General features: G+C 37.0%; 1 protein-coding gene and 1 pseudogene across 3 annotated transcripts; one reads left to right on the plus strand and one right to left on the minus strand.

Moving 5' to 3' along the window:
- Window positions 1-6,178: 6,178 nt before the first annotated feature.
- LOC103328071 (serine carboxypeptidase-like 18) lies at window positions 6,179-11,250 on the minus strand. 2 transcript variants are annotated; one of them, XM_089055251.1, is made up of 14 exons: window positions 11,076-11,250; window positions 10,789-10,892; window positions 10,594-10,670; window positions 10,389-10,511; window positions 10,186-10,288; window positions 10,051-10,088; window positions 9,021-9,122; window positions 8,445-8,531; window positions 8,213-8,359; window positions 7,939-8,010; window positions 7,739-7,863; window positions 6,709-6,822; window positions 6,553-6,599; window positions 6,179-6,470 (listed from the first exon to the last, which is right to left on the minus strand). In XM_089055251.1, exons 1-14 carry the CDS (start codon window positions 11,189-11,191, stop codon window positions 6,379-6,381), a joined length of 1,347 nt encoding a protein of 448 aa, XP_088911377.1. In that variant the 5' UTR covers window positions 11,192-11,250; the 3' UTR covers window positions 6,179-6,378. The 2 variants fall into 2 exon arrangements, with proteins under 2 accessions (XP_088911377.1, XP_088911376.1); XM_089055250.1 differs by having other exon boundaries at window positions 10,747-10,892; window positions 11,076-11,248.
- A 7,831-nt stretch (window positions 11,251-19,081) lies between these two features.
- LOC103335265 (pentatricopeptide repeat-containing protein At4g39530 pseudogene) lies at window positions 19,082-20,649 on the plus strand (annotated as a pseudogene). The gene is made up of 2 exons (XR_016128130.1): window positions 19,082-19,560; window positions 19,734-20,649. The product of XR_016128130.1 is annotated as a pentatricopeptide repeat-containing protein At4g39530 pseudogene (transcript).
- Window positions 20,650-20,709: the final 60 nt, after the last annotated feature.

Raw genomic sequence — 20,709 nt, forward strand, 5'->3', positions numbered from 1 at the left:
CACCTTCACTCATCATTCACTATCACCTACTCTCTAAGTTGACCTCCCAAAAAAAGCATCAACAGTTTGGCGCAGTCTGTGGGAATTGATACAAAATGCTTATGTCGTTTTCCCCTTCCCCAGTGCCCTTCGGCACTCATACAATCTTCATCATATAGCTTGTGCGATGCCTTCAATACCCCGCCATCATTCGGCACCTAGCCATTAATCGGCGTGGGAGATGCCTTCTGCACCCCCGTGCTTGGCACATCGCTTTGCGACATGCAAGCTTTGTATTGCCTTCGGCACCCCCTTGCCTAGCCACATTGCCTTGCAACACGCAAGCTTTGTGTAGCCTTCTGCACCCCCGTGCTTGGCCACATCACCTTGCAACATGCAAGCTTTGTGTTGCCTTCAGCACCCCAATGCCTAGCCACATTGCCTTGCGACACACAAGCTTTGTGTCGCCTTCTGCACCCCCGTGCTTAGCTACATCACTTTGAGACATACAAGCTTTGTGTTGCCTTCGGCACCCCCGTGCCTAGCCATATTGTCTTGCGATATACAAGTTTTGTGTTGCCTTCGGCACTCCCGTGTCTAACCATAATGCCTTGCAACATGCAAGCTTTGTGTTGCCTTCGGCACCCAGCCACAAATAGGTGCGAGATATGCCTTCGGCACCCCATCGTCATTCAGCTTGAGTGATGCCTTTGGGCACCTCATCATCATTCGAAGCAAGCAATGCCTTCGGCACCTCGTCATCATGAAGCGCATGCAATGCCTTCGGCAAACCTCTCTGATATGAGCAATGCCCACGCATATCCTCACCACAAGATAAGATTTCTCTTCGTATATATAAATATTGCGAGCATGTGATATTTAAATAATTCAACAATATGGTTCATGAATATTGCATATGAATAAAAGCTATCCAGGCCACTTTAAAGATGCTCCAATGTGGCAATTGCCAAATATTCCAAGTCACCAATAGCATCACTTTGCAGGGCTAAAGAGGCCAACCACCATTTCAATCTAATGGGAGGCCCACATGACAACTAGCTGAAAGTCTAAAGCAATTTGGATGGCCAAGCCATACAGCACCCAGCCACTAAACTAATCAAGACACCCAATGGGAAGGCAAGTGTCAACTACTTCGCACAGTTATAAACTTGACTGTCAAAATCCATGCTCAAACAAAGGAACATCACCTCAGCTACCACACACACACACACACACACACACAAAAAAAAGGCACTCAAGGGCTAGACCAAGTTCTTCATTGCCTAGCAATCCGCAGATATTAGTGATATCAAAGAACCAGGCTTGCTTTGGTCCATCAACTTTCTCTTTGTTATCAGCTTTCTCGGACTCTTCTTCTGTCATGCCTCTTCGAAAGATCATGATCATGGACTTCAAATCGACATATAAAAAGTGGCGCTGCAACGGCAAGCTCGTGATATGAAACAACGGAAGACCAGACCCTTACCGGGGGCAAGGCTTGTGTTCAAACTAGGGGCCATTAACATTCACGAAGGTCATGTGCAACAACATTTTCTCCTTCACGAATCCTGCCGAACAGCACCCATCACAAGAAAAACCTATATTTTTTAAAGGACTAATCGGGTCATTTCAAGCTAGCCAACGACAAGGCTCATGAAAGACATTTGGGAGGCTCACAAACTTAATCTTCCTTACCTTTACAAGGCCCGGCTCCAATTCAAAGCTCAAGACAAAAGCAGAATTTAAAGGCGTCAAAAGCCCAAGTACCCACTTGTTGAATGGCCCAGCACCGCTCAAACAACACAAACTTCCCAGCTCCAAGTAGCCCCCTACCGAAAGATTACAACACCCACCTCTACTCGAGAAATAAATACTAGCCGTCGAACGGTAGCAACACGCCAAACCAGCAAAAACTCATGGTCTCAGCTCATTTGTCGAATGTCTATGCAAAAGCAAAGATCATCAAAACTCAGCAAACTAGCCTTGCCGAATGGCAAGGCCTATGAAAATATTTTTGGGGAGCTCACATGGGTACATACGTCAACCTACCGAAGGGATTATGCCGAACCAGCTCCTCAACTCACCGAGATCACGATCATACCTACTCAGCCGAGCTCTAACCTGCAAGTCCAGCTCCGTGCTCTAACCAAATAAATGAAGTCTCTTCTTCCAAATCGGATCCTTGCCATAGCTCCAGACCAGGCTCACAATTTAACACCACCCCACCCTTGCCAACAGCACGTGTCATGGGAAAATCGAGGGCACTCGAGGTCTCGTCCAACAAACCCAAACCGACGCTGAAGCCACGTTGCCGAAGCACAAGCTCACCCAAGCTCCGACCCGAGCCTTCACTACGAAGAAGGCCAACTTGCAGGCCCAGCTCCCAAATTATCCAGGTTATGCAACAAAACAGACGGTATCAACTCAAGACTTGGAACGAGCTCAAAGCAGAGGAGTCACAATTTGCTCAAGACACCCAAATCGCAAGGAGAACCCGGTCGTGGTCACGAGGCTGGCTCACGTCCCGACCCGAGGTGTGCCGATGACAACTTCTTCCCTAAGAAATTTTCAGACTTGCTGAGACATAGCTACGATCCTTTGCAAAACCCCAGCGCAACCCGGCAATCAAATCTCCTTCCGAAGTCACAAGCACCCCGGCTCTTGCTCAAGAACCCAACCTCTGTGCAAAACCCTTCCGATACTCCTTTGCAAACCCCTCCCCAAAGACCCAGCACCCTTGCCGAACGGCAAGGGTCGTGCGAAATGGAGGCCTCGAGAAAATTCTTGAATCTTTCTCTGCGAACGGCAATTTATATGTTGAAGGAGAAGCTCACATTTCTCTCACCAAATACTACCACCCAGCAACTCGGATAACAAACACACACACAATTGCCAAAGGCAAGGGCGGCGAACACAATTGGAAGCTCGCGAAAAGACTTACCGAGTTTACCTGGTGAAACGACAACGTACTCACCGATGACCCATGCTCCGATTTCAAAGGGCCTAGCCCGGATACGAAGCCAAGGTCTCGGGCAAGTCTGAAACCCCACCAATTCCTTGGGCAGATTTCTACCGATCCGCAGCAACCTCACCAAGGCTCAATCCACAGCCTAAAGACTTGCTGAAGGAGACTAGGTCACGAAAATCCCAACACACCCTTGCCGAACGGCAAGGGCGCGTATAGTGCACGGAAAATGAGGTCACGATCCTCACTCATTGCCAAAGAACGTTCAACTTCGGCAACCCCGAAACACAGAACTGCAAAAATTTCAACCCAAGGTTGAGTAGAAGGACACGGAGGCGCTGCAAAACGACTGGTCCAATTGGTTCTTACCGAGCGGTAATGACTGATGGCCTAGGAAGACTTCAAACAATGGCCCAAATCCACCATGCATAAACAATGGCCCAAATCCACGGTCCCATTTCAAGAGCCCAGTCCCTCCTTTCCTTGCCAAATGATCAAGTGCTCAAGCTCCTTGCCAAATTCTCGAAAAACCTTGCCGAACGTTATTGGACCTAGACCCGTGAGGCCCTAGCTTCACTCAACTGGTCCCGAATGCATCCTCTCTCATAGGATATTCCTAAGGCCGTTTTGGTTTCTTACCAAACACCCCAATGGATCCGCTCCAAGTCTCCCTTGCCGAAAAGAGCCCAGCTCAAGAAATCCAAGCTTGCTGTACAATCAAACACTGGGGAAATTGCTGAACTATAACCCGAGACGACTTTGCCGAACGAACAACAAATTGGCCAAGAAAATTTCTTAGCCATCAAGCTATTGACACCAAACCTGCACTGCCAAATCGAAAAAGACAAGGATCAAGCCAGGCTCCACTCACTTCAAAATCCTTACAAGATCAAAGGCATGGGCACTTAGCGATCGAAGCTGCCATGTTTGTGAGACCTCACGGTCCTCTCAGCATGAATCCCCAAGCTCTTGAACTCAGCAAAACTCAAATTTCTTGAGTGAATCCGAAGATTTTTTCACTCACCCCGTCTCCTTTAGCATGAAGAGTACCGTTCGGCAACTCCAAGTTTGAAAGCTCTTGGGCACTCACGAGTTCAAAACCTTGCCACAAGCCAAACCACAACTTGCCAAGCTAACCCTGAATGGCATGTTTGGGCTGCCAAACCGATCGATCGCAAAAAGGCAAAAGGCCACACGCCGTGTTGCAACTCTTTCCTAGCTCCCTTTACGAATATGCAACCCCTTGCCGAATGCCTAATGACCCACCTCAACCTTAGCAAGGCCCAGGGACCCAGCTCCAAGGACCCAAAAGCCCAAAATGCCAAACAATTTAACCTTTGAACTCTTAAAATGCCACTGAACCTGGAATGCTTGGTCACGATTACACAAAAACCTAACAAGTTCCCAACCCAGAAGTTACTTCTTGATTGTGAACTTGGGGACTACTATTTACACCATAATCAACCGAGCATATCCAGCCTCAAAGCGACTAGCACTAAAGGCACACGCCTTCTTCCATGCCGAAGGAAGACAAGCTCCCGACTGCCAAAGCTCCCAAATTGTATAACCTAATCTCCAAGACACGTGTCACCACCACAATGACTTGTGCAAAGTCCCACATCGGAAATCTACACAAACCTCCCACTTTCACCTCCCTATAAATAGGGAATAGTATCCATGTGAAAAGGGGACTGCTTCTCTCCACTTAGAAGAGGATCCGCTCTCAGAGCTAGATCCTAGGGCCGGGGACTCTCTCCTAAATCCCTGGCCTAAGCATCTCACTTGTCATCTTTATATTCGGGTCCAACCTCATGTACAAATGTAATCATACACTATTATAATGAGAACATACTTCTCCGTGGACGTAGCCCATTCATTAAGGTGAACCACGTATATCTTGTCTACTTTACATTTATCGCTTGCCCAAGTCTTTACACACATGCTGAAGGTCCTCACCTTCACTCATCATTCACTATCACCTACTCTCTAAGTTGACCTCCCAAAAAAAGCATCAACAGAGGTAACTTGTAATACAAGCACAAATACTGCTTTCGTGCTTTATATTTTGTCAGACACGAATGTCCTATAGCAATGAAAATTCCTATAGACAACACCGTTAGAGCACAATTATTTGTGTCTTTTACAGCTAAGAGCACAAACGAAAATGGTACTCAAACCCAAACCAATGCTCTATAGATCTCCTTTCTTGGTTCCTCTGAACTTTGGTCTTCTTGTGGCAACGACTGCTTCATTCGTGTAGGGTTTGATTTTAGGGTTTTTGTAATTTGGGGGATTTTTTTTTTATTATTGTTTTAGGCCTGAGCTATTGGGGTTTTCTATTGAACTTTACTGAGGCCTTGGTTTTCATATTCGGATTTGGATTCTCTTGTAATTTTATTTGTGTAAACCGTGTATCCTTCTCGTATAACGAATGGCCTGAACCTGGATTAAGGTTAGGGCTTACATCTGATCTCCTAGTTGAGATACCTTATGGAGGAGACTTGCACACTTCGAACAGTTATCAAAATAGGAGCGAACTGGGGTTTGTCCCAGTTGAACTCCCTCCGATGGTTAAGTCAGAAGTGGTCTAAATGTGGAGAAATGGATGTAGAGTTTGCAAGGTGAGAATATTTATTACCTTTGTCCAGAGATATGTGAGGGGTATTTATAGGGAGGGAGGAGAGACAAAGATATTTAAGGAAGGGATATTTATCTTCCTTCCCCCTGGTGGGACTGGACCACATTAAATGACTTCTTCTGATCACCATGTTGTCTGGCAGGGATTAGGTGGTAGAGCGACACTTGACTTTGGATAGAAGGCAATTAATTGATCCATCTCCATCACCTGGCTAATCATCAGGGGAACATATGGTAAAGCAACACTTGGCTTTGGATGTGAAGTACATTAACTGATCCATTTCTATCGCCAGGCTATTGTATCAGGCGAAAGGAGTGATGACTCGATAGGGGTCTGATCGTGCCTTCAGACTATCAATGCGCCTCTGGTCTTACACGGCATCCTAGTGGTATGGTCAATACCCGCGTGCCCAATAACTGATTCACATTCTCCCATCAGGCTCAACTTGGAGGCCCTTGATCGACACCCGGTAGTAACTCTGGTCAGGTCGGTATACGGGGACCCAGTCACTTATGGCCACGTGATGTTCTCTGATAGGCTCGGCTTACAGTGATGGTATGAACCATTAACAATTTGGTAATGAATTATTCATTTCATGCTACCAAAAAAAAAAAAATGATATTGACATCAAAGTGACAATGTTCCTACAAATTTATTCACCAAAGCACTACAAGCAGCAACCTTGATAGCTAAGCAAGGTAATAATAGGTGAGATGGCCAAGTTTCACCTCCAAATCCAATATGCACGAATTTTCTGAACTATTTTCAATTATAAACTCTACAGTTAATTAATGGGCTAAATATAGTAATATGAAAGCCACCTATCAATCATGGGAAAACATTCCCTAGGATTGTACTCTGTAGCTGCGTGGCCAGCTCCCTGTACAGGTAAAACAAAAGTTAATTTCCAATGTTTACTTCTTGAGAAACATAATTGGGAAGGATTAATTTTCTCTTCTTGCCTTCACAGTCGCATATGTCAAACTGTACGCTTTCCTTGTATATGCTTTTGTATACCTGTGATAAAAATAAAAATAATAATAATAATGTATTTAGAAATTGCAGTGAAATTATGAATTGTAAAACAATGATATGATGGTGTGAAATTGATAGTAGCAAAACCAACCCGGCAACTTGGCCATTGACAAACCATGGTCTCCAAGTGTAATCAATACTCAAATTTAGAGATGTTATCCATTCTTCAGTGCCCACGTATGGAACAAGCATGTCATGATCACCACTGTTACAAATTAACTTTGTTCTTTAGGAGAGAGGAATTATTCAACTATTCAATAGAGCTCAAACACAAATCAATTAGTACAATAATAAGCACTTACTTTGGTCATACTAACAATATAATTTTATAATCCAAATCGACTAATTTCTAGGTCCTCATTGAAAAATCATTCAAGAGAAATTTCATCTAAATTGGAAATCATTCAACCACTTAATTGGTATCGTGAACATTTTCTTGTTTATTGAAAATATTGTGTTCATCTGTTTATTTGATCACAACTAAACATTGTCTGATTTAAATGAACTTTTGCATAAATCATCTTCCAATGATGACCTAAAAAGTAAAAAGTTCGAATTATGAGATGGTTGTGGAGTAGGGCAAAACAAGTAGTTAGCGTTTGTGGGATATTGTTCATCTATGTATTCGCAAATTTTTTAAATAGCTCATAGCTATATAAGTTTTCGCATGACGTTAGTGGTACTTTAAGAATAGACAAACTTGGAAATGTGGAAAATTAATATTAAGAATAGGAGTGTTGTTATTTTCACCCACATTATTTTTAAAAATTTAAAGACAAATTTACCCCTTTGTAAAATGACTTCTAAGGACTTGGGAAAAAAAATCTCAACTCATGTAACCCACTTATTCTAACGTTTGACAAAAGAAACAAGGCAAAGAATTAAAAAAAAATTAAAAGATATAGAAAATCAAAATATTAGACTAAAACATTTATCCAATACGTCAAACACAACTTGATCGTCTTCATATCACAACTACTAATTATTAGCAAAGAGAATTTGCTTGAATGAATAATTAAAGGGTATTTTAAGAATAATAGTGGGTGGAATGATAAGATTGTGTTTTTTAAATTTACATAGTTGGGTGGGGAAAATAGACACGGGGGTGGAAATAGGTGTACCTGTAAACCAGTGCTCTAAGGTTTTTCTTGGTGAGGTTTCGATGATAGTCAAGACTAGTTCTAACATCATGTGCATAACTGCTAGAGAAGCTCTGATTGCATCTTTCCCAACCCTTTATTGTTCCCTGCAGGTTGTAATGGTAAATAAAATCGTGAATATTTTATGTAGGTATTGTAATTCTCAAAATTAATTAACTTACCTCTCGAACGTGAAGAGCATTTTGGACAGTTTTATCATTAGCCCAGATGTAGGAGAACAGATAGTTATAAGCCTGCAAATAAGTACGGATAGTAAGATATTAGCATGCAGCATATTTCAATCACATGTATATAAAGATATTACTAAATTATATTTTTAATTAGTCTGTATAATATGACTCATTTTTTGTTTATGTCATTTCCCTTTTGGCGATTTTAGTTATGTTGTTATGTCCATTTATATTGTGTATGAGAGAGAACGAGCTAGAAACTTACACGACACCATGGTTCTGGATAGCGATGAGGCATATCTAAGAAGTTCTCTCCAGCAAAATTTTGATCCCGTTTGGATCCTTTTGGTTTTTGAGACATTGTGCTGCATATTGGCTCCAATATTTGGGGACTATTTATCTTTTGGAGGCACTACAAGTTTATTCGAGTGGCAAATCCATCATTAGGCCAATAAATAAATGTAAACCATGAACATTAATATTGTGGTAATTCTCACCTGAGTGACTTCTTGAAGGTTTTCCACACAAGGTGCATTGCTTGGATCTACTTGAACATACTCCCCTTTGCAATTTGTTTTAGTTGACTATAATACCAAGTGATTAGATCTTATATTATCTATCAATAATAAATAAAAATTGATTATTAATTTCTCTTTTCCAACGTTATTAATTTTTTCTCCATAGATATGTTTCTAGGTATTTGTATTATTATTGCACTAACAGAAGCACATTTGTATATATAACTTACGTATTCAGACCCCAAAAAAAAAATTATAGGCATTATTTTTCTTCCTTTGTTAGTTAATTAGATTAAATTTAAAGAAATGCGGGCAGATTGGTATAGAATGTAGCAACCGGTGGAACTAAGTGAGAACTTGAGTTATGTGGAGCAACCAGTTCAGATGCTTGGATTGGAAAATGCAAGTACTATGTTCTAGAACCATTCCACTGGTGAAAGTCTTGAGAAGCAGATGCGGGTTCAGTACTTTTTTTTGTAACAGGTATGAAATTTCGGGACGTATATAAAAAATTATAAGCAGAAAAAAGAAAATACGGTAGAGAATATCTATTACCTCATAGAGTGCATCAGATACAAGGGCCATATTGTGAGCAAATTTAAATCGTGAATTCACGTCATATGTTGGATCTGTAAATGGGTTGCCTAATATGTAACCCTGTGTTCAATACAAAATTGCATTTAGTTATCTAAGACAAGGTTGTCTAGTGATTTATGGAACCCCCAAAAAAAGGAAAACAAAAATTAATGAAGGAGTTGCCATGTTTCAATGGCATATTTTACTATCAATGAACTGGAATTTTAAATCTAAATTGAAATATATAAAAAATAAGGAATTGTCAAAGAACTATGATGGTCAAAGAAAAGCATTAATCCCAAGCTAAATTAGATGAGTGGAAATCAACGACAACAGCCCAAAGCTCAAACAGGGATAAAAAGTTGCATGTCACCGGTTTAAACCCCCTAGCATTATTTTCATTTTCAGTGATTGAACCAGCTTTTGAGTCTGGGTTATGTTGGGCTAAAACAAATTTGTCCTCATGGCTGGAGTGGACTAGGCTAGAAAGCTAGAAAAGCTCGAAAAGAAGGCTGCTGCATGAAGAAATTATTGTGATTTTCGGCCAGCTACAGCCTGCAGTCTTCTACATTGTTCTTCTGCCCCTCACTCTCTCTCTCTCTCTTCACGTGTAACACGCGGAGATAGATAAGACACGGAAGGGGTATGAACGCGGGACACTTCAATTTTTCTCCCATATAAGACCACAAGATATACAAACAAAGAGTCTACGAGCATGCTTCTAAAATGAATAAAAGCGTTTTTAAACCAATTGTGACTTTAATAATAGAAAAATTGTCAACGGGGTCTAGTCCAGTAAAAGAGGGCTTTTAACTTGCAAATAAAAGATCTCAAATTTAAACTCTCATAACATCTTAATTATGGTTGTGTGTGTGAGAAATCCCCGCTCGCTCCCCTTTAATTTAGACAAACGAAAATTAGTTGTGCTCCTTTAAGGCTGTAAAGCTACGGGCCTATAGTGAAAAGATAACATGAAAAACAACCAGGTCAAGTCAGATTGAATTCTTACTTTGAGATTCATTGGTGGTTCACGCCCAACCTCATTTCCTGCAACAGTTTAGATATAAGAAGACTTGTCATAATAAATAAATAAATAAGGTAGTAACATTATCTGAAAACGTCTTCATTCACAACAAAAGTTTACCTTCGGACACTTCTTGAGTAATGATGGGAACGGTCATGCCTGAATATGAATCACCACCAATGTATAGTGGATTTTTCAGAAATTGAGGGTGATCTTTAATCCACTGCAATACCATCATATATATATATATATATACACTAAATTAATTAATGAGATTTATACATAATTTTCAATCCATTGTAACTTAATTAACCCATTTTCACCTTCCTTAGAAATTCATAAGTTTGCGCTGCTGATAATGCATCACCTGTCATGTATCCTTGAGAACTTTTTGCATATGAGAATCCAGTACCAACAGGTTGATCCAAAAATATTATATTCGCAAGCTGAAAATTTTCAGTGCCTTATGGTGGGTAAAATAATTATTCGCAAATCAGAAGTTTTGCCACTAACTATACACATACATACCTTTGTCCATGAGTATGGATTTAACAAAAAAGTTGGTTGGTTCCCACTAAAATCTGCGTAGTTAAATACCAGTGGACCTGCCAAAAAAGAAAGAACTCAGTCCATCAGCAAAAGTAGAGGACAAGGTTAAGAAGTGAGCTTATGATCATGTACCAATTTGATATACTAGGCCAAAAAAAGAAGAGCAGCCAGGACCTCCGGTGAGCCAAAGCACTAGAGGATCTTCCTTGGGATTTCTCTCCGACTCAATGAAGTAATAAAAGAGCTGCACATCATCTGAATCACCCACCCCCAGGTACCTACATATCATTATACCCCATAGCTTTTATTCTGATCGATGTGTTGTATGTATGAACTGATATAATAATATTCATGCTGGAACCAATATGATAACGTATAAAATTATATATACGAGATAGACACAAGATTGTATATAATTGATTACGCCTATAATTTTATCTTTTAGTTTAAAAAGTACAAACCCGGTTTCAAGTTTGAACGGGAGTTCACCGGACATGCCCGGCAGGGTATTGACGATGGATGCTGAAGAGACAATGTGACAGTTGAGGAGGAACAGAACAAGTGCTAGCGGCAACATGGTGATCCCGTGACTGGCTATCTTCTTGTGGCATATTATATCTAGTTATTTTCGCTACTACATTTTTATTTTTTTTTTTGTGTGTGTGTGTGTGGTGGCAATTAACTGCTTTTGCTAGTATACCTTATCGTAGATTACATATTGGACATGATATGGACGGCCAAATTGAAACATTGGTTTGACTTCATGGCTGTAATATTTTTGTTCTCGTAGTTTCGTTCTATTTTCCCATCAATTATTGTGCACATCTTCTCACTTGAAAACCCCAATTTGATTTGTTATTTATTTTTACTTGAATGAGGTTGATTTGTTATTTATCCATTTTCAGTTTTAGTTTTCATGCCCATAGGATGGAGGTCCATTAAGTATCTGTTTGCTACTGTAATTTGCCCATATACCCATTAATTATTGGTGGTGATCCACTGTGTACTTATGGGCCCGGGTTTTTTACTTCAACTCCTATATATAGAGTGACTTTGCAATGCATGTTAGGTGTTTGATTGGATTGATATTGAACATTAGGTCTTGAATTTTAGGTCGTCTTAGGCGATAAATTAGATGAGATCCCTTTCTTAGTATACAATGAAGCTTTAGAGATATTTAGTCATATATCTATTCTTAGCATCAATAATATAGATAAATCCTATACCTATTTAATTTCTATTAACAATTCCAAAAAAAACCTTCAAAAATAACAGCTGACCCTATTAAATTTAATTTTGATGTCCTATTGAGTGTTTTGGGCTTTTTAATGAGGTTTTAGAGTTGGATTTGTTTTAAAAAATCAATGACAATTTTGTAATTTAAAAGAAGTTAAAAGTCTTTGTTATGTTGTAAATGAGTTTTGGGTGTGTTTCTAAAATCCATTTCATATAGAGTTTTTTTTATAATTTGGGCTTTATATTGGGTATAATAGTGAATCTCCCCTCCTCTTGGTCACCATCAATCTCAAAGATAAAGATCAAAAAAGAAAATTTGTGAGCTTTTCAGTGAGAGATCGATTCTTAGGGTTACAATATGATAAAAGAGGGATGAGAGAAACTGAAAATAATGGATAGATTGAAGAGATATTGAGAAAACATATAATAATATGGTGGTGGATTAAGGACTGGATGGATTAAAGAGAGAGTATAATCTTCCATGGAAAAATTAAGAATAGGCATTGCATGAGGAAAGAAGACCCTCTTCTCACAAAGATATATATGATTTCCTTACCTACTTTATTTATGAAATTTATTTTATTAAAATCAGTTCGCCATTTTCAACAAATCAATTGTAACATTTGGTTTTTTGAAAATAATAGAGTGGCTCGTGTGAAAAGCAACTCATTAGCCACCTCTCAAAGATCATTTCTGCAAAAATTACTTGAATTTGAAACCATTTCACCATTCAATTAGATTATTGTTATTTAGTCTATTCTTCAAGCACCATGTTCGTCTATTTTGATGCTTGCACTACCTTAATGAATTTCAATTTGTCTGATTTTTTACAAAGATTATCTATGAATGAAGACTTGAATGGACAATTTGAATCGTTGAAAAAAAAAATTACAAGGTATCATTAGCAACTATCAAAAGTTTGAGAAAATCTAATTCTGATCCGAAAATTTTCAATTTTGACAATCCAAATTAATTTTGATATTTGAAACTTCTAAAATTTGAAAAGTCCGAAAAAAAAAATAGTTGGAATGGAATCTCAAGATTCCGAAAATTTCAAATTCTGAAATATATTGGGTCAAGCTTAGACTAGATACAATTACTAATTTTATGTTGAACTAAATATAATTTAAGGACCAAATAGATATAGAATAATTATTCCATAAGGAATAACAACATGAAAGTACTAGAATATAATAGTTTTTCATTCAAATGGTAGGGCATGTTTAAAACTTTTGTACTAGGTTCTGAAATTTTCCAAAAAAAATCCGAAATTTTCTGAAAATTATAAATGTTCCGAGTTTTTGGAATAAAAAAGGATACTGAAAATTCAAATTTTTTTGGAAAGGAAATGGAATAGAATTTTTATGTAGGGAAAAATATGGGTAAATTCTTACGAAGGAAAATAAAGAAAATAAGTTGAATTGAAATTGGCAAGAGAGCAAGAAGAAAGAATTGCAGCCAAATATCAATTATGAAGTTAAAAGAAAGAAGGCGTATTGTTGGGATTTTGGGGTTGCTTGATAAAAGTTCGAAGCATAGATGATCTTCGGCAAAATTTATTTTAATTTATAATAAGTAGGATCCCTCAATATAAGCTTATAATATATATATATATATTGAGAGATCCCTCAAATAAATATTTGAGGAGTGTATCCTACGAATTTTTTTCCAACGATCTAAATCATCTATTTTTTAGGTCTTTATTCATAGATCATCCTTACATCTAATTGTGTCCTACAAAATCAATGAACACAGTGCTTCAAGAAAATACTAAAATTTTAATAATTTAATTGAGTGGTCAAATGATGTCGGATTCAAGTAATTTTTTTATAGAGATGATTTTGAATGAATATCTAAAAATAGACGGTTTAGATTAGTGAAATACAATGTGTAGTGTGGGAGCAAATAATCAAGCTTCCAATCACAAGGCATTATGTGGACAAGAAGAATACCGCATAGGCAATGGCAGACCCATATAGGAGCAAGGAGGTGTTGCACCTCCTCTCGCCGGAACTGCGTAGTGCTCACAAGTTCTCATCGTGCCACTCATTTAGCAGATGACAGGTTGCAGAAGCGTTTTTAATGGAGGTTGAGGCATTGCCTCACGAAGGAAGAAGAAGACATAATACCCTAATTTTCCTCTTTCTAAAACGGCGTTGTAAAAAATCTAGTTTCATTATGTTTAATGAAACGCAGTGTTTCACTAAAGTTGGTTTCTATGCCATTGGAAATACAAAATTGCCCCAATGGGCCCACTACCTAAGTCATATAAAACCAAATCGTCACCTACACTAAATCCAAAAAAGGAACAACAACTCAGCCCAGTTAAAATCAAAATGTTGCCTATTAAAAATTTAGAAATCTCAATATAATATAAGATTTTATTTTGGTCAAAAAATATAATAGAAGATTATACAACAAACAAAAACCCTTTTAACCCATAACCAGTCAATATAATAGAATATATTATAATAGATAGTTTTTATGAAATAAAGGTCTTTTTTGGTTTTTTTTAGCTTTAGACTTTTAAATATTGCCCCTCCCTTAAAAAAAGTCTGGATCCGCCGCTGCTCCTAGGTCAATTAATTGAGCCCATTTATTTGGCCAATTAATTGATACAAAAAATAAGGATATTATCTTAAATATGATATATCTTTATTTGGGAATAAAATCACCAATGAAAAGATAATATCACCAATTTAGAATAATGTCTTATTTTGAGGATATTATCATCAATTAGGAATTTGATCCCAATCAAATCCCTAATTGATTTAATCTCTACATTTGGGGAAAGAATAACTTCTTTCCAAATAAGAAGATAGTCTTTGAAAACCCTAGATGCCTAGAGACCTATAAATACGTAGCCTCATTCAACACACAAGGTAATTTTAAACTCAATTATGAAACCCTGCGAAAAATACCCGAAACATCTTTCTTCTCCTAGCCGACGGCATCCCTAGCCGGCGGCCTCACCACTCTCATCTCTCCCACAAGGCAAGTGCCACCACACACAGCTCTAGTCACCCGGTTCTCCCCATAGATAAAACTTCATACCCTTTTTTAGCTATTATTTCTCAAGGATCTAATCGAACTAACGTAAGCATCAGATGGTCTTTGGCCAACACCCCATGGTTGTGGTCTTTTACTCATGTTTGATTTATTAGGAATCAAGGAAGAGCAAGAAGAAAGCTTAAATGATGAAGGATCTACAAGCCAATATTCTCCCATGAGAAATTTGCAACAAACAAAGTATGCCCTACAGAGTGTCTCTCAAATAAGCTTATTTAAGGAATCTCTCAATAGAAGCTCTCTGTGTATGTATATATATATATATATATAAGTGTTCTAAATGTGGGGAGCATTATTTTAATATTGTTTCATGTAAAAAATAAAATAAAAAGGATTTTTGTTTAATGATATTCTAAAGTACTTTTAGCAACAGCAAAAAATGATAGAGGAGTTTTTTTTTTAATAAATTAAAAGAATTATTTCAAAATCATAAAACTTCGTATGCCTCCACATCTCCAACATGTGAAATCCCCAGCAAAAAAGAATTGTGAAATTAATTTTTTTTTAAATTCATGTGAAATGAATGATAAAAAAAACATGTGAAATATATGAAACATGTGAAATGAATGAAACACACTTCATACGTAATAAACCTGTCATTTTCGTATCCACCCATTTCCCAAATTTTAAACCTGAAAATTCCCTCAATAATAAGATTAAAAAATAATAATTAAAAAAAAAAAAGAATTTCTACAGTAAGATGGTATGTGTGTCCCAGTCAGATTTTGACTTGACTTGATTTGATTATGCATCTCGGGACCCACAGACCAGAATTGAATTAGTGTTGAGCTAAAACATTACCTACAAAAAATGAAGGCTGATACGCTGTGCCCAACTACCTCAAATTTTGAGTTTAGCAAATCTTACCTAATTACCCGCTTGTTTTTTCTTATATGAAAATAAGCTGATAGAACTATATTACAATAATCATGATTAATTTTAGCAATCTCCAAAAAATTGTGTTTATTTAAAAAAGATAATTTAAACACACTTACATAATTCTAAGTTCGAATTATTCCGAGCATACGTATAGTATTGTACTTATTTTTATTTTTTAAGTGAAATTCAATTATGTTTTGGAATTTTATTTTTTTTAGGTTAAAATGTTTAGAAAATTAAATCACGAGTGTTGAAACAAAAATAATGTCAAGAAAAATTAACAAGAATCAAAATTTAGGAGTTAATCATTCTTAAACAATTTAATAAAGTTCGGACTCAAATTATGAGTCTACAAGGTTGGAGGAAAAAAAATTTTGAGTCATGAAAATACATGAATAGTTGTATTTTGGAGGGTGAAAATTTGAGTTTAGCCACAACATGGTTGGAGATAGTCTAATGATTGGTTATGTTTGGTTTTAACCTAGAAAAAAGTCAAATGATTTAAACGAATATCATTATAATTGTTTGGTTTAGTTTTTGACTTTTGCAAACGAATTTAAACACCATTTCTTTGTATATTTATTTTATTTTATTTTACATGTTGAAACTGAAGTTTGATGGAACTTTGAAGTTATTGATATTTGAATAGTAAATATATTAGCTATTTAACTTTGAAGTTTAATAACATGTTGAATTTTAGGATGGTTTGATACGTTAGAAAATGAAAAAAATATGTAGCATATTATGAATCTTTGTTGTTGTAATTGGACCAACAAAATTGAAAAACTACGGGGTCCTTATTAGCCTGGCCTGGCCTGAAATTTTTGGGTTTATTGTGGGTTCATGTCGGGCCTATCAAGCTTTTGTGTTTTTTCAAGCTAAGTCGGCCCGGGCTAAGGTTTCAAATGTCTAAGCCTAGGCCTACCAACTAAGTCGAGTTTAGGTGGGCTTGGCGGAGCAGGCTAGACTAGACCAGGTCAAACATGGGCCTAGACGGACCAATTTTTTTTTTCTCAACAGTTTGGACTTGGATGTGGAGTTATAGTTCAATGTCTTATAACTTTTTGTTACAAAACAACATGGAAAAAATTAACTTAATTCATAAATGTGTAAAACAAAATAAGAGGTTTATTAATTCATCTTCTATCTTACATTATTTAAATTATGTCTAGAGTAAGGTTAGGGAGTGCAAGTTGATGTGGGTCTGTAGTTCAATACCCTTTATATATATAACTTTTTGTTACAAATTTTTTAACAATATTGAAAAAATTAACTTAATTCTTCCTAATAAAAAATAAATGAAACATTGCCACATATGTTGATATCCAAAAGTTGTATTATAAGGTGTTGTCTCTTGTAGCACTTAAAAGAGTAAGGCTAATCTCACAACGATAACCAACGTCATCGGAAAACCAACCACACTTGTACTTCATTAGTTTTTTCAAGTACAAAATAAAATTACAAGGAGAATCCTTGAGGGATTCCAATATTCCTTTGATCAAACAACAACCTCATAGTCATGCATTTTGGGAAAATTAATAAACCATAAACAAAGATGTTGTTTATGTTGACCCAAATTAGTGAGAGCATCAGCGATCATATTTGCTTCACAATACACATGTCGAACATTAGAAATCTGTAGTTGTTGACAATGAAGGATCCATGAATTTTCTAGGAGTGTGCTACAATTTTTTTTAGATGAGAGATCGATATAAACAATGAGAACCAATTTTTTTTTCCCCGTATGGGAATTAATATAGTGAGAACCTCCAAAAAATTTAAACTGAGGCATAAACACTAAAACTTTGTTGCACTTGTAGATCTGGGTGTGAACTTGTAAATCGGAAGAAGAAGAAAAGAGAGAGGGGAGAAACAAGGAATTGATAAAATGTTGAATATCTCTCCCCCCCCCCCCTTCTCTCTCTCTTATTTTTCCTTCTTCCTCTCTTCCTCTTTTCTTTCTTCTCAGCCGGCTAATTTCTTGTCCATGGCGGGCTGATTATTTGATTGATCTGGATTTAGCCTATACACTAAGCCTAATCTCAAAGTCAGCACTGTGCTGGAGCATACATCGGCCACCTTAGTTCTGCCTTTGGTTGTTGAAGATGATATGTTGAAAAATAGTGGAAATAAAAATGTAAATTTGAAACTGTAATTAGCGTACTTTTGTTTTTATAAGTCTATAATTTTGGTCACCCTTGATAATTAGAAAACTACCAAAAGATAATGTTTACTTATCTAGAATTAATATTGGAATTATTTTGATTCCTAACTTATCAAACGAAATAAAATAAAAAAAAGTAGGTGAATTTTACATTACAATTCATAATCTATACATGAAAACCCAATAATTAAATTGAATAGGGAGGGTAGTTTATCTCATATCCAATATTTCTTTCCCTTATTCCCAACTTCACCCATTCAAAGTAAACTTGCAATGAATTCAAAATAGGGGCGGTTCTACGACTGGGGCATTGATGCGTTCTAATATACTCTAGGGTTTGATTAAGAATGAATTACAATTTGGGATTTTGTTGAAATTAATTAGGTTTTTTATTTTAGGAATTTTGTTGAGATGTTTGATTTATATTGGTATTATTGAGATGGTTGATTTGTTGTTGTATATTAATGTTTGATTAAAGGCATTGATATTATTATTAGAGTTTATTTGAGTTTTTGTTGGATTTCTAACGTAAGTTTCATTGAGTCGAATTTTGAATTTTGGATCCACCACTGGTTCAAAACTAACAAACTATACTTAAGCATGGGCTTGTTAGCTTGTTCAAGTGGTTAAAAGCAGTTAGGCCAACTCTAATAGTGGGGTAAATTCTCAAATTTAGCCCTTTCACACCCAAAACCCATCTCCAGACCAAATCTAGTCAGCGGGCCAAAAGGGTCAAATGTGGCATACTTCTTGGGTGGGCTATATCTTATTATATTATTTCTTGGGTGGGCCAGTTGTTGTTTTTAAATTAATGTTTTAGTTTCTTGAGTGGGTTGTTGTTGTTTTTAAATTAATCTTATCCTATTAGAAAATATTTTCTTTTCTAAAATCGTATCCATGGATGTCAAAAGTCCTATACGACAATATTTTTCTCTTCTAAAATAAATTTTAAATAGGGTACAAAATAGTACTTTAATTAAATTATCCAAAATATTTAAAAAAATATACTAAAAAATAATAAAATATTGAAGAAGATATGATTTAGCATGCACTACTGGACGGTAAAAAATATAGCCCATCACTATTCCTCACAAAACTATAAATGGTGGGCTATATTTAGCCATGCACTTTTAGAGATGGCCTTATCCCTTCACTTAAGGTCTTATATTTGAATCTCCCCATTCTCAAAATCGCTTGTAAAAAAAAAAAAAAAAAAAAGACAAAAAGCAAAAAAATTAGACAATAATGGTTGAGTTCAAAACCATGTTAACCAGTAATCACAATGTTGTCAGCCAGCCAATAATACAGATCAAAGTATAACTTGGGTGCAAACTCAGGCTCTGTCATGTACCAGTATTATAAAAGAAAGGAAACACACAATTTGAATAGAACTTCTTCTCCTTTGGTATGAGAAACTTTGCACTGCACCTAAGACATTGTCAGAAGAAGATTACCAAGACACAAGCCCTCAACTTCTCCACCTTTGCGTGCCCTGTTCTTCAGTCACAAGACCCATGCCTTCCAATCCAAAACCTCCAAAGCAGAAGGCGGGCATTGGTCAACCTCTTACAACTACGCGTTTCAGACCAACCCATTTGGTACGACAAGAGAATGCATGCCCAGGTTGTCGTATCGGGCTTTCAAGATGACGTTTTTCTTGCTAATCTTCTATTGCACTCTTACACAAAATCTGACTCTATTGTTTACGCGCAGAAACTGTTTGATAAAATGCCTGAAAAAACTCAGTTACTTGGTCCTCTATGGTTTCTAGGTATACCAAGCATGGTAATGACGAAGAAGCATTGGTGATGTTTTCAGAGTTCTGCCGGAATTCCGATGGGAAGCCGAATGAGTATACTTTAGCTAGTGTTGTTCGGGCTTGTACGCGATTGGGAGGGGTTGATCAAGGTGCTCAAGTGCATAGTTTTGTTGTGAAGACTGGTTTTGATCAGGAAGTTTATGTGGGTACTTCTTTAGTCGATTTTTACTCTATAGAAGAAGCAAAACTAATTTTTGATGGTTTAAGAGTAAAAAGTGCAGTTACTTGGACTATCATGATATCAGGGTATGCAAAATGTGGAAGAAGTGAAGTGTCTTTGAAACTGTTCAACCAAATGAGAGACACTGACGTTCTTCCTAATAAATATGTGCTTTCTAGTCTTCTGATTGCATGTTTTGCCCTCAAGTTCGTTGGAGGTGGCAAGCAAATCCATGCTTATGTGCTCAGAAGGGGAACGGTAATGGATGTTTCAGTTGTTCATGTACTCGTAGATTTCTACACAAAGTGCGGTGAAGTGCAGGCAGGACGGAAGCTATTCAATACAATAGTAGTCAAGGACCTCATTTCATGGACCACAATGACAGCTGGGTATATGCAAAACTCATTTAACAGGGAGGCCGTTAAGCGATTTTCTGAAATGGCCAGTAGTATTCTTACTTCGTGTGCTTCACTTGAGGCCCTTAATCATGGGAGAGAAGTGCATGCTTATGCTATCAGAGTTAATCTTGTTTATGAAGATTATGTGAAGAATAGTTTGATTGATATGTATGCAAAATGTGATTCCCTTACTAATGCAAGAAGAGTTTTTGATTCTATGGCTGATCATAATGTGGTCTCATACTATACAAAATTGAAAGCCTCTGATCATATTAAAATATTATATATCAATATACCAATATATTATTAGACTAATATATATGTATCAGAAAAGTAGATAAAAGTCCTTCGGAAGGATATCACGATGCCC

Source organism: Prunus mume, linkage group LG6 (genome assembly GCF_029339155.1).
Source record: "Prunus mume cultivar Tortuosa linkage group LG6, ASM2933915v1, whole genome shotgun sequence".
In the NCBI taxonomy this organism is placed as follows: Eukaryota; Viridiplantae; Streptophyta; class Magnoliopsida; order Rosales; family Rosaceae; genus Prunus; species Prunus mume.